Below are 15215 nucleotides of genomic sequence, written 5' to 3'. Positions count from 1 at the left end.
GCGTGAACCCGGGAGGCGGAGCTTGCAGTGAGCCGAGATCGTGCCACTGCACTCCAGCCTTGGCGACAGAGCGAGACTCCATCTCAAAAAAAAAAAAAAAAAAAAAAAATTTCACCTAAAAGAAATACAGATTTCTGACTTCTTGAAAATAATCCAGCGTTCTGGACCACAGCTCTACATTCTTTGATGACATCCATCAATGAGCTGAGATGGACTGCCTCCTTTAGATGAGTCATCCATTCTCCAGTTTGCCACAGTCCATTGTATCATTGTCTCTGCTGTATTATCTTTGGCTTGCTTCCCTTATTCACCTTATCAGTCTAGAATATAGATTCCTTGGAAATAAGGCCAAAAGGGTACACTTCAGAAAGATTAAGATTGTGTTATCAGTGCTTTTTTTCAGAACTTAACCTTTCCTTTGTTCTTTTATCATTCTATCTAAATTTACTGTCCTTTCTTCTTTGTAATTTCTGACCTTTTCATTCTCAGTCATCTAACTTCATTTCACTTACTTATACATTTCTTTATTAGTCTATTCAGGGTGCCACAGAGAATACCACAGACTTCATTGCTTAAACTACAGAAACTTATTTTCACACAGTTCTGGGGGCTAGAAGTCCCAAGATCAAGGTGTCAGCAGGATTGGTTTCCCATGAGGCTTCTCTTCCTGGCTTGGAGATGGCTGCCTTCTCGTTGTGTCCTCACATGGCCTCTTCTCTGTGCAAAAAGAGCACGCTCTGGTTTCATCTTTCCATCTTCTAAGGACTCTAGTCTTATTAGATTAGAACCCCACTCTTCTGACCCCATTTAACCTTAGTTATCTCCCTAGAAGCCCCTGTCTCCAAATACAGTTACATTAAGAGTTCAGGCGTCAACATATGAATTTTGGGGAAATATCATTTGGTTCACAAGAATCCCTATTCAGTCCTATTTAATAGCTGATTTTGAAATTCTTGCATCTTTTTCAAGCTCCTCTGTGGTGTTTCTCACCATTCCTAGACAACTTAGAGAGAAGATACTCTGTTCCATTCTTCAGTTTTCCTTTTTTTTCATTGTTTTTGTGTTTTCTTTCTCCTAATATAAAGTGCATTACTACACACTCATCCACAAAACATTTGTTTTATATTTTGCTATTGCCATTGAATCATTTGAAAAGCTACATTGCTCATTCCACAGATCAGAATATTACAGCTTTCTTATATATAATCTTCCTTCATTTCTTTTCTTGTCGTGAATGAATGTCCTATACTTTTACGTGTGTGTGTGTGTGTGTGTGTGTGTGTGTGTGTGTTTCTACCTAAGTTGATAGAACTTTCTGATTTTTCCCAAGCATCTAATATTTTTCTGAGACAGATGAAATATATTTTATTCTGTAAGTCCACAGATAATAGTTTAAGATTTTGACATTTATTTTATTCTTGTCCCTTTATCATGGCTAAGAAGGAGCCCAACCAGCCAAAGGTTTGTCCGTTTACGTTATTTTAAGCAATTCCCTGTCTGTCACCCCCGTGTATACTCATTAGTTCTGCCAGATGTTTTTCTCTGTCATATCCTCACATTTATCCCCGTTTTTATTTCCACTGCCACATCCCTAGATCAAAGCCTCGTCTGAGCTTTTAGCTCAGCTCTCTTTTACTGGCTCCTTGTTTCTGATCTTTCCCTCCTATAGTTCTGAAATGAGCAAAGAACAGAGCCATGAGGACCAAGGACACATAATGGATACACAGATGAGGAAGAACAAGCAAGCAGGCCGAAAAGTCACTCTAATAGAGGTAAGGGGAAAACCAATAGAAAGTTGTGCTATGTTGTCAACTGGAAAAGATTTAGGAAAGCATGGTCAGCAAGGACAAATACCAGAGAGAGGCAAGTAAAATAAGGACTGACAAGTCCCATTTGGGATCTGTAACCGGGAGGCCATTTGCGACCTTGGAGAAGATAGTTTTGATGGAGAAACCTGGAAGCATAAATCAGATTGTCTCCAGCCCAAAGGGAAAAAGACTGTAAGATAGTCTTACTCGCTTTAGAATCTGGAATTTAAAGGTAAGAAAAAGCTAGGCAGTAACTAGTGGAAAACACCGGCTATAGACAAGATCTTTATAAAGAGGGGAATGACAAGAATATTTACAAACTGAGAGGAAAGAGCCACTTGAGAAGGAGCCATCTGCGGTGTCAGAGCAGAGTGATAGTCCCTGGGGGCCTAAGGAACTCCAGAGGATTACAGCTCAAGAGTGGGCCAGTTTTTCCACCGAGACATGCCAGTGGGAAAATGTGTTTGGATGGTAGGGGTTGGGGTATAGGAAAGGCCTGCCAGAAGGCCTTTTCTCTATTAAGTAGAAGTGAAGTTTCTGTTGAAAGTGAAATGTTACAAAGCTGTTCATGTCCACGTTTATGAATTTGTCATTTTGTAGGAACTAGATGCAAAATTTTCATATTTTTATTTTTCCACTGTAGAAAACTAAAATCTAATTGTACAGAAGTGTATAGATGAATAGTTATATAATCATGGGCTAAGGAATGATTTTTAATCTTGATACCGGAATTGGAAAACATTATAAAACAGATTTTTAAATAATGGAAACTTTAAAGTTATGCAGGTCAAAAAGAAAAAAGTCATAGAATTTTTAAATGAACAATAACCTGCAATGGAAGAGATTTACCCATAGAAGAGTAATACTCTTTTTTTTTTTTTTTTTTTTTGAGACGTCTTGCTCTGTCACCCAGCCTAGAATGCAGTGGTGCAATCTCAGCTCACTGCAATCTCCACCTCCCAGGTTCAAGTGATTCTCCTGCCTCAGCCTCCCGAGTACCTGGGACTACAGGCATGCATCACCACACCCAGCTAATTTTTGTATTTTAGTAGAGACAGGGTTTTGCCATGTTGCCCAGGCTGGTCTTGAACTCCTGACCTCAAGCCATCCGCCTGCCTCAGCCTCCCAAAGTGCTGGGATTACAGGGGTGAGCCACCACGCCTGGCCAGGAGTAATACCCTTAACAAATAAAAAGCTCTAAGAGGAGGTTTTTCAACAAGAAAAAAAAATACACCAGTAGAAAAACAGGACAAAGGTATACACAGGACATTCTTAAAGGATTCTTGAAGGGATAAATATAAATGGCAACAGACATATGAAAAATGTTTACCATCCATTTATCAAATTAATGAAAATTAAAACTATAAAACGAAATGGTATTTTACCCTTTCAAAATGACAAGTTTCAAACTTACGATACGTACCTAGTACTGATGAGAAAATGGGATGTGGATTCCCGCTTACACTGCTGGTAATGCTATAAGATTGATCCATTCTTTGTGGAGTATAATTAGGTAATATGTTAGGGGTTTTGTTTTGTTTTGTTTTCAAAATGTGCATCTATTTGACCTGACAGTTCAACTTCAAGGAATCTCTTATAGGAAAGTATTCAAGTATACATGGAGAGATTTAGTTAAAAGGCTACTCTTTCGAGCAGTGTTTTTAAAATAAAGAGTTGACTAAAATATGAAGTATTTGTATAACAGAATATTGTATGGTTATTCATCATATTATGGAAGTATTTTTATGGACATGAAAAGATGTTTATGATTTTTAAGTAAAAAAGATTATAAAATAGTTTATGTAATATACATCAAAGGACATCAATAATTATCTGAGTAGTAAGATTATAGTAATTTTTTTCTTCTATTTTAACTTTGTGCATTTTCTAATTTATCTTAGTGTATATTTACTACTTGATCATTTCTTTCAAAATGAATGTAATTTTTAGAAATTTTCTAATACAGCCTGTTGTTTCTACATTTAAAGAAACCAAGGTTTCAAAGTTACAGCTACAAAGTACCTGAACTAGAAATTAATCTTCTTGCCCCAAGTTCAGGGCTGTTTCTCTTACACATTGCTTTATATATTAACTCTGATTAGATGGCCAGTGCTTCCAGTCAGGGGCTATTATTTAATACATACTCACATTTTTTTCCTCCCCCTTAGCCTGGTGTCTTGCCACAGAAGTAAACCTTCAGGGAAGATCTATTGGATTGAATGTCTTGTGGGGTAAGGTCCAAGTTTTTTTATTGTGTTTTGTTTTTGTTTTTTTGAGAGGGAGTCTTGCTGTGTTGCCCAGGCTGGACTGCAATGATGCGATCTCGGCTCACTGTAACCTCCACCTCCTGGATTCAAGTGATTCTCCTGCCTCAGCCTCCCGAGTAGCTGGGATTACAGGCACCCACCACCACACCTGGCTAATTTTTGTATTTTAGTAGAGATGGGGTTTCACCATGTTGGCCAGGCTGGTTTCAAACTCCTGACCTCAAGTGATCGCCTGCCTCAGCCTCCCAAAATGCTGGGATGACAGGCATGAGCCACAATGCCTGGCCATTGCCCAGTATTTTTATGAATCTTATTCCCCAGACATAACATACACACAAACACTAACCTAGTTTCATACTTGTTTTCATAAGCTTGCTAAGAAGAATGTTTCTTTCTAGGCCGGGCGCGGTGGCTCACGCCTGTAATCCCAGCACTTTGGGAGGCTGAGGCGGGTGGATCACAAGGTCAGGAGATCGAGACCATCCTGGCTAACACGGTGAAACCCCATCTCTACTAAAAGTACAAAAAATTAGCCGGGCATGGTGGTGGGCGCCTGTAGTCCCAGCTACTCAGGAGGCTGAGGCAGGAGAATGGCGTGAACCTGGGAGGCGGAGCTTGCAGTGAGCGAGATTGGGCCACTGTACTCCTGCCTGGGCAACAGAGCGAGACTCCGTCTCAAACAAAAAAAGAAGAAGAATGTTTCTTTCTCTTTTCATCACAAGAGGCTTTAAAAAGGCCTTTGCTTCGTTACTTTCTTCCTCTGTTAGATTACAGAGATACTTTACGAGAAGATAGAGAAGGAATGGCTTTGCATTTATTCTTGTCTTTTGGTTAGATGTCTTCTCCTCCCTCTTTCAGCACATCCCTGCTGTCTCCTAGCTTTCAGGTCCCTTTGCTGTTAGCGTTCATCAAGCCAGTGTGCCACTCTTGATTTTCCTCCCATCGTCAGGAGGGAGCCGCCAATGTCCGAAGGGTGCACTTGACCATCTTTATTCTGTCTCTTTTCTCCCGTTTATGTGCCATCTTTGTCATTCTCTATCCAGTGTGTTTCTTCCTCTTCTGAGTCTGAGTCATTTCCCTCAAAGATGTTACCTTTGCTGCCTACTTTAGATTTTTCGAGTTGAATTTCTCTTTGGGTTCTGCTCCTGAAGGTCCTTCTGGCTTCTCTGTTTACTTCTTACAGTGCAGTCACCACCTGATTGATTTTACTTGTCCTACATCTTCTGCATGTGCAGGATCCATCTCACTAATTTCCAGCTGTTCTTCTCTTCTCCCCCTTCCCTTTTCTGTTTTTCTTCTTTTTTGTCCTCCCACCACCATGAACTCTTCCTCTCACTTTGTTTTGCCTTATTCTTCCTGTAAGATCCTTTACCCTCCTCACTGCCTGTTGCAGAAGTTTATATGTCTCTGTGTGACTTTAGCCCAGCCTTCATTGAAACGACTTTCTTTTCCATTTTTATCAGATCCTAATTTGGTGAAAGTTTTACGTACTTTTTCCGTATATGTACAGGGAGACTTTTTTTGCCCCTAGTGGTATTATACCTTGGCATGCCATATCTGTACCATTTTTATACTCAACTTCATGTGCATTCATAAGCTTCACTGGAACATATTTTTGGGCTTCTATATATGATACAAGCTTACCTGGAGTAGCTCTGCTTAACAGATTTAAAATCAAGAAACATCAAGTGATAAAGAATTTTTTGCCCCTCATGTGTAAATGTGTTTTATATGAAAAGACAGTGCGACCATTGATTTAAGATTGGGCCTGTTCCTTAAAGCACAGGTGTCCCCTACCCCTCCTCTGCCCCCAGGGAAAGCCCTTCAGGAATGGTTAGCCATTGCCCTTTCTTGCCACAGTGTGCCAGCTGTCACTTTTCTCAGAAGTGGTCAATGGAGTTGACTGCTACCTTAACCAGATTTGCCATCGTTCTGAAACTGCCATGTGTTTTCTAAGGACAACCAGGTGTTAAGCCTTTCTCTGTAGAAGAAGGACAGTAACCTTTTTGTGTAAGTCCAGAACTTACCAATGCTGTATGAATAATTACATTAAAAAATGTTAGGTTTAGCCCCACTAGTTTATCTCACACTAGTTGTAGTGCAAATACTACATGCTCTCTAAGGAAGCAACTTCTTGTTTCATCTGCATATTGGTTCTTGATTTTTATGAATTGTATAACTTGTTTTACATCAAAGCCACATCTAGATGCTTAATTATTGCTATCTTGATCAAAAATGAGACAACCCATTTTTTAATTGATTTGAAAAATGTAATAACCTAATTATATAAAACTAGGCATAACCATAGACTAAATGAAAGAATGCTATTTAATAAAATTATCTGTATCCTTCCAAATCACTAACCCTGAATATCATCCGTGAGGACTTTTTTTCCCATTGAATGAAGAATTTCATATACTCTGATTGCCTGCTCTTCATTTCTGTAAGTTACTTATGGTTTGGAGTTTTCAGTGTCTATATTTGGGAGTTATATTTCTTTCTTGCTTACATTAACCTGTCAATGCAGGAGCAGGCCTTAAACAATTGCTAATGATACAAAAAGATGCTAACAATGTTTGAGAGGCAAACTAGAAGATAGGAAATTAGTATTTTGGTCTTTTTCGGTTGTGTTTGTATGTGTTTGTGTTTTACACAGTGTCCTTTATTACCTGTGCTGTTGCCTGAGCACACTAAGATTTGGTTGTAGTCAGAAGACGTTATTCAAGTTTATTTAGGACATTTTGTGTATTTTTCTTTCCAGTAAAGAATTGAAGAAAAGTTAAGAGATGCCCAAATGCACAGAGGTGAAAATGACAAATTAAACCAAATGGAATTTCTCTTCAGAGTTCAGAATTTTCAGATACTAAGGAGGAAGAAAGGATCCACTTCTTCTTGTTCTTATGAATGACTCTAGAAAAATCAGAATCAAGTTGTGGGTGGAAAAGTCAATGTGGCCTTTGAGTTCAGTTGTTATAAACCATTGTGATTGTTGTTGGTCAAAGTATTGGTACTTATATTGTTAGTAATTGCATCATAATTACATTACCAGTGTTGGAAAACTAATGAAGAAAACACTGTAATTGCTACTCAGCAAATGTGAATAAAAGGTGTTTGCATTGTTAGGATGTCTGTTAAGTAATCATTTAATATTATTATATTGGTAATGTGGTTGTATGTGTGATGTTATGCCCAGAATATGAAGTATCTGTTTTTGAAATTCACTTTATTTAAAAGATAAGCAACTGACCGGGCACGGTGCCTCACGCCTGTAATCCTAGCACTTTGGGAGGCCGAGGCAGGTGGATCACCTAAGGTCAGGAGTTCAACACCAGCCTGACCAACATGGTGAAACCCCATCTCTACTAAAAATACAAAAATCAGCCAGGTGTCATGGCAGGCACCTGTAATCCCATCTACTGAGGCAGGAGAATCGCTTGACCTGGGAGGCGGAGGTTGCAGTGAGCCAAGATCACGCCATTGCACTCCAGCCTGGGCGACAGAGCAAGACTCTGTCTCCAAAAAACAAAAAAGATAAGCAGCTTTAGAATATGGCGTATTCAAAACGGTCTCAGTAACAAAGACATTAAAAGAAAACAATTTACTTTCTAATTAAAATTTTGTGTTTCTTAAAAACAAATCATATAGGTAACTTCATAGACCTAAACTAAAAGTGATTTTTGGCTGGACTGGCAACAGTGTTCCAAATGTCTTTATTTTTTAAAAAGGCATTTCATATTTAAGCACATACCTATTTTGTAGACTTACATTGTTTAATATTTATTTTAATCTTAATATTTTTACATTATCATATTGCATTATTTATTTTTAAGTTCCAGAATAATAGTGTCATTATTATAGACTGTATGTTTTGAAGTTTGATATTATAATGGGGTATTCATTTTTTGTTCTTTTCTTGACTCCTTTCTCAACTGTGTGATAAGCTCTGCTGATAAAATATTTAGCCCCAAGAAAGTGAAAACTAATATAAAATTAGAAAGACTTACCCAAATTAGACAGTCAATTCCATTAAAATAAGAAGTGAGAAAAACAATGTTGGGCATTGAGGTGTAAATTTTGCCCAGATGTATACCCAGTGTGAAATACCTTCTAATAAAAATATATTTGGCTCTTATCCCTGCACATGTAGAGGCATAAAAATTGGTAAACATGTCCCGCTGTGTAGAACTTTTAAAAAAAGGCATTTTTGAAAGTGTTGAGTGGCACTGATAACTGGTGAAGCCTATAGCCATCAGTCCAAAAGTCTGTTCTGATGGCACTGAATTTTCATTGTTCTGAATGCATAAGTCTGTGCGTCAGGTACAGCTGGGCCCAGCCAGCTTGAGTCACTCTTGTACAAGCTTGTTTTTTTCTGTCGTGTGAATGCACTTGATAATTTAAAAATAAAAATATCTGTTTCTCTGCAGTTTCAGCTAATAATTTTGAGATATATGTTGATTTTCTGATTGAATCACCAAGAATTTCAACAGGTTTAGAAATAATTTAAGATGAATGAAAAATATGTCAGGGGGAGCTAAGCATTTGCTAAGATCTTGATGTGTATATGAAAAATAAAGGGTTATTTTTATATTGCAACTACTAAAGACAAAAATAGCAGTTGAAGCAAACACCAGGAAAATTTGGCTCTACTGAAAGCCCGGTCCTTTTCCCGTTTGTCTTGCTGACAAAGTAAGACTAGGGTTATGTTCATGAATAGATTAATAAAAGGTCTTTACCACACAATCTGAGATGCGGTGGAGTGGGGGAGATCATGACAGTGCCCTCCAAGCAATAGATCCAGCTGATAATCAAGCAGAAAATCAGACACCAGAATCCAATTGATGATGTATGGCATTAAACATTTCCTCATAACAAATTGGGTTTGTGTTATCTTTATTCTGAAAGTGTTGAATTTTATCCCATGTCATCTCTTTTCTCCAAACAAGTAACAATTTGACGCTATCTTCTTCTATATCTAAATAATATTTTTAAACCTTTGTTAGAAATGCACTGCCCAATGGAAGAAACATTGATCCAACTCTGTCTTGAAGATTAATGTTTCTTCAATATTGAAATGATACTATGTATAGGACTTGGAAAGCTAGAATAAAAATGAAGTTTTTAAAAGATTTAAAACACGAAATATTTTACACAGTGAATGCAAGTTTATGTTTAAAATGCATATTTTAAATGAAATCAGTGCTTTTAAATGGCTAACGCTTGGTACTTCTGAAATCTTGTGCAGGGTTTCTGTCACATACAAATGAATACTTGACCTTAATATTATCTTTAAATTATAGAAGAATTTAATTAAAGAAAGATTTCTTTAGGAAGCTCAGCAAGACTGTATTTGAGAAATAACTTACCATTTTATAGCTTCATGTGACATGTTGTCACTTTAGTCATATATTTAGCCACAAACATTTTTAAGAGGAAGTTCTAGAAACTATAACAAAAGTTAGTGACCTTACACTTTTGTATGTATTCAAATGATTTCCATCTGATGGCCATATCTGTTTAGTGAATTATGGAAACACTTTTAAGCAATCCAAATGTTTTAAGCTATATATTTGTTCGTTTCTATTTAATTGAACTGTACCAAAAATAGTCCCCAAATCTTCACTTTATTATGTACATGACCTTATTTACTCTTCACATCAAATCCATGAGATATAATCTTCCCTGCTCTACAACTAAGGAAACCAAGTTCTGAAGGTTAAGTAACTTCTCCAACTGCACAACTCCAGCCACTGCTAGTTGCAAATGGAGATCTCAGACTCCACTGGGTGATCTGTAAAGTACTGGATCTCAGTTGCTGTGGAGAGGAAAATGCTGATATTTGGACATGACAGCACACACAAGAGTAAGGAAGCAGTTGGCATGTGCCTGTGACCACACTCAGGGACTAGAAACATCTCAAATGTTTGTCATTCAACAGTGACCTAAATAAAATAAAATATATCTGAGTGAACATTTCTTTTAAAAAACTGATCATTTGTTTATCAGATAATTATTTTAGTAAATCTTTACTCCATACTATAATTGTGTTTCCTTAAGAAACAGATTCTATAGAATCAAACTAATTACGTGTACAGTAACATTTTATTCAAGAAACCAAAAAGGCGCCATTCCAGTCATATATGAGATAATAAAAACATCAAGAAGCATGTCAATCAAAAGGCTGTGTTGACTGGAGAACTCATTCTATGGATGGACACAATTATATGCAGGAGAATTAAATGTCAGCATCATTTAGGGTTAACAATGGCCTGACTAGGCAAAAGCAGACAGCTACTCTCTGCTGAGACCCAGGAAGCAAACTTGGTAATGAGGCACTTCATTCTTCATATCCTTCTGCTCTAATTATTAAGGTGAATAGGAAATACTTTAAGCTAAGGCGGGAACTGTATAACAAAAACATTTGTTTTGTAAACACAAAGAATGCTATTTTTCTAATGATCCCCTTCAAATCTCCATCAAGCATATGTTGTGAGCAGTCTGTTCTCTAAAGTTGCTCTCCTAACACCTCAAATTCATATTGATTATAGATGGGTTATTTTTGTCTCAAAAAGCTAGGGAGGCTAGTGCTGCTACCAATCAGCAATTTTAGTTTCTCCTCGATCTAAAAAAAGGGGGTATGTACATCACACATAATTCATGTTCTACCTCTTATCACTTAGGTCAAAATGGCCCAATATATACTTCAGTGTTATTTCTAAATACTAAACAATATGATTTTTACTCATTGTAGTTCATTTCTTCGTAAAAATCATTTGAGCCCAATGAAAGAATAGAAGGAAATTTAAGAATGGCTTCCTTATAAAACATAAGTAAACTCAAATATTGCCAATCAAAGGATGATTTCTTAACATTGCTTGGAGTGGAGATGTTAGTGAAGATAAGAAAAAAATAGTCTGAAAGGAGGAAAAAGCAAGAAGTTGAGGAACATAACTTGCTGCCAGAGCAAAAATAAGCAACCGAAGCTTGCGCAAAGTGGTCACAAGACTAAAGGAAGAAGGTTCCCTGGAGAAAAGTTTGGTAGCTTCAGTTTGGTTTTTCGATGTTTTCGGCTGAGAATCAGTAGTTAAGGTTTTGTTTTGTTTTTTTTTTGTCTTAAATTTGTTCACAGGGTCATTCTGTATAAATGCTCCACATAACTTTTCCTGAACTATGATTCTTTAATAAAAGCTAAGCACAGTAATGTGTTTAACCATCCCTGCCTATTATACAAAAGTTAATGTTCAGAAGTGTCTACTGAAGCTACTTTTAGCAACTAAATATTTCCATGGTGGTAAAGGAATATCAGTAAAATCTATGCACTTTAAGCACATTGAATTCTTATACTTATCATGTGTGCAGGCAGAGTACATAATAAACTAGTCTATAGCAGCTGTAAATTTCTGAGGATTTATCTAACCACAAATACATTGAAATGGGGAAATGGGTCTATATTAAACTATGCAAGATGCTGCTGGAGCTTTGCCATTTCTGCAACATCCTGTAATTAATTTATCATGACAGGTCTGGCAAACTGAAACATCCAATACACTTGCGACAGACTGTTATACTATAGTTGTTAGAGATCCTGTAGTCACATTAAGTGAAGGTAGATTTTTTTTTTTTTTTTGCCTTCATACATGAATATAGGGCTGTTATATTTAGAGTACCCTGTAGCCAAGGACAGATTTTAATTTTTGAATTTCAAAATAACAATATATAGAATATGGAAAATATCCCAGACTTAAATCATGAGTTCAGTCTTTTCTCTGCCATGTGTGGTCTTCTAAAAAGGGACAGTACTGGGAAGGGGAACGATACAATTTGGTCAGCGCTTCCCATGCATGTGTCCCTCGGGCTAGATAGGATGGATTCTCTCCTGGAAGATTTGAAGATCAGTTCTCTCTTGGCTGTCTCTCGAACACATTCTTTTCCTGTAAGCCAAGCTCACGAGACCAGCTTCTGTGTGCCAGCCTCTTCTGGAAGCTGCAGTCTTGCCATTTGCAAACTTAAAGTACAAATAATACAGAAATTATTCCTGCTCCAACCCCATCCAGTCCAGAGAAAGAAGAAAATGTAAAGCTTGTGGGGTTTTGGGCCAAAGTAGATCCTATCTAACAATATGTTATTTGTTGGTTCATATCAGTGTGAAAGAAAGAGCCGCTCTTTACTTGATGTGTGTAATTTGATGCAGGTGAAATAGTGACTGACGCTAAGGATGGAGCTGTGTAGTAAACGAGACTTCTTGCTCCAGAAGTGAAGTAATACTTCCCATGAAAAGTGAGACCTATATTGTATGACGGTCCACGGCCTTACCCATTTCCTAGGGAAGATCAGTTTCTCAGTCTACAAACAAGTGGAGTCAAGGGGGTCTGAGAACCTTAAATCTGGACATTTCAGTGAGAGGAAAAAGATGTTGGGGAAAGGTCCCAGGTGATGGAGAATGAGTCCTGCTCAGTGGGAAAGAGGTGAGAAGCTGGGCAAGGGGTCTCGAGTGATCCCAGCCTGCTTACTGCAGGTTAACCGTAAACACTTGACTAGTGTGTTCTTTGTATTTTCCTTCTTTATCCTTGCTATTGGAAATGGATCCTGTCTCGAAGACCTAAGAGGTTTGTTGCTTGGGCTTAAGTTTTAAAAGCAAAGCATCCAGCAGATCCCCAAACTGAGTAGCTCAAGGAAAACGTGAATGAGAGACCATGGAGAAGCTTGTGTGCACTCCCGCTTCCTCCACCAGAAGGACCCCCTCCAGAGCTATTCCATGTCACAGTTGGGAAATCAGGTGGAGGGTGTGCCCAAAAACATGAGAACAAAGACCCTTCTTTCACACAATTGACTTGTCCAGGACCACAGACACCAGTGGCAGCACCCTGCCTCCTTCTGGCAACTCCCGCTGTTTAGGGAACATTCTCACCTAAAGCAGCATCATCAAATCCTAATGCTGAAAAGTCCTGTATTTTCTCAACCTCCTACACAACTAAAACTGAATATCCCTCATAGAATACGGTCTATGTTCTGATAAATCCCCCTTTAAAACCAGGTTATTATAGGCCGGGCACGATGGCTCACGCCTGTAATCTCAGCACTTTGGGAGGCCGAGGCGGGCGGATCACGAGGTCAGGAGTTCGAGACCAGTCTGGCCAACATAGTGAAACCCCGTCTCTACTAAAAATACACAAAAAATTAGCCGGGCGTGGTGGTGTGTGCCTGTAATCCCTGCTACTCGGGAGGCTGAGACAGGAGAATCGCGTGAACCCAGGAGGCAGAGGTTGCAGTGAGCCAAAATCGTGCCACTGCACTCCAGCCTGGGCGGCAGAATGAGACTCCATCTCAAAAAAAAGAAAAAAAGGAAATTAAAAAATAATAATAAAACCAGGTTATTACAAATGATGAGTTTGAAAAAATGAGGGTAAAAGTAGGTAAAAAATGTAAGCAAGGTGGCATCAGAGAGTCAGGAAAAATGACATTTCTATGCACACATGGCAGGAGGACGTTAGGTTTTTATTTTTATTTTTATTTTACTTTAAGTTCCGGGATACACGTGCAGAACGTGCAGGTTTGTTACATAGGTATACGTGTGCCATGGTGGTTTGTGGCACACATCAACCTGTCATCTAGGTTTTAAGCCCCGCATGCATTAGCTATTTGCCCTGATGCTCTCCCTCCTCTCTCCCTCCCCACCATTTATTTTCATTTTTTGACTATATTGACAACTGGATACAGATAGTGTGACTAATTCTATTTACCTACCAGTAGCTGGAATTAAGGACTACTTTCCTAAATATATTTTTATAATTTAGGATCCTCAATAATTTTAACACTTAAATATGTGTTTTAATGTATGTGTATGTCAAAATGTGAATGTGTACACATTCACTTACTCAACAGCTTAATTGCTGAATGCCCATTTTGTTGACAGACACTTGAACCAGGAGCCTTGGCTCTTCTACTCTGTTTCACCTTGAAATTGTCACATATTTATTATGGCTGCTGTCACCCTACAGTGGCTATCAGAGGAACTCCATACTCTACCAAACTTGAGCCTCGTAACAATCTTTAGTAGACAAAAAAAGCATTATTCTCCCACTTTTAAAAGCCAGTTACAAAGAAGTCAAATGACTAGACCAACAACCATTGATCAGAACCCAGGTGCCCTCTGCCCAGTGGTGTGTTTTTCCAAACAGGAAAATTCTTTACTGACATCTGAGAAATGTGGAAATAAATTATAAGACAAGCCAATCTGTGTTCCCTGTGTAAGACGCAATTATGAATTAGTAAGGCTAATTTAGATATATGTTTTTTGGAATCAACTTATGGTCTCTTCCTGTAGTCATTTTTATTTGTGTTTTTGCTGCAATTCTCTGTGTTATTTTATTTTTATGCAAGAACCTAAAATATGAAATCCCAACACAGGTCAAATAAGAGAATTTTTAAAAATATTTTTTATTTCAATAGCTTTTAGTGTACAAGTGGTTTTTGGTTACATGGATTAATTATATAGCGGTGAAGTCTGAGATTTTAGTGTACCCATCACCCAAGTAGTGTATGTTGTACCCCATATATAGTTTTTTATCCCACACCCCTCCTCCCACCTTCCCCCTTCTGAGTCTCCAAAGACAATATATCACTGTATGTCCTTATGTCCTCATAGCTTAGCTCCCACTTATAAGTGAGAACGTATGGTATTTGGTTTCCCATCCCTGAGTTACTTCACTTAGAGTCATGGCCTTCAGCACTATCCAAGTTGCTGCAAAAGACATTATTTTGTCCCTTTTTATGACTGAGTAGTAATCCATGGTGTATACATGCCACATTTTCTTTTTTTGTTGTTTGTTTTGTTTTGTTTTTGAGACAGAGTTTCGCTCGTTCCCCAAGCTGGAATGCAATGGCACGATCTCGGCTCACTGCAACCTCCGCCTCCCTGATTCAAGCGATTTCTTCTACCTCAACCTCCAGAGTAGCTAGGATTACAGGCACCTGCCACCATGCCTGGCTAATTTTTTTCTTTTTTTTTTCTTTTTTTTTTTTTTGTATTTTTAGTAGAGACGAGGTTTCACCATGTTGGCCAAGCTGGTCTCAAACTCTTGACCTCAGGTGATTCACCCACCTGGGCCTCCCAAAGTGCTGAGATTACAGGTGTGAGCCACCG

General features: G+C 38.1%; 1 protein-coding gene across 11 annotated transcripts in view; it reads left to right on the top strand.

Moving 5' to 3' along the window:
- AHI1 (Abelson helper integration site 1) overlaps positions 1-8948 on the top strand; it is a 226949-nt gene extending 218001 nt beyond the window's left edge. For 4 of the 11 annotated variants that reach the window (XM_030809724.1, XM_030809717.1, XM_030809718.1 and 1 more), the window contains 4 exons: positions 1441-1461; positions 1670-1772; positions 3977-4039; positions 6837-8948. In XM_030809724.1, the coding sequence (XP_030665584.1) occupies positions 1441-1461; positions 1670-1772; positions 3977-4000 (148 nt within the window). In that variant the 3' untranslated portion in view covers positions 4001-4039; positions 6837-8948. Of the gene's footprint in view, positions 1-1440; positions 1462-1669; positions 1773-3976; positions 4040-6836 lie in introns of those variants that run through there. The other 7 variants (XM_030809720.1, XM_030809721.1, XM_030809722.1 and 4 more) reach the window with 7 other exon arrangements.
- Positions 8949-15215: the final 6267 nt, after the last annotated feature.

This window comes from Nomascus leucogenys, chromosome 3 (genome assembly GCF_006542625.1).
Source record: "Nomascus leucogenys isolate Asia chromosome 3, Asia_NLE_v1, whole genome shotgun sequence".
Lineage (NCBI taxonomy): Eukaryota > Metazoa > Chordata > Mammalia > Primates > Hylobatidae > Nomascus > Nomascus leucogenys.
This window is presented reverse-complemented; position numbering and strand designations above follow the sequence as displayed.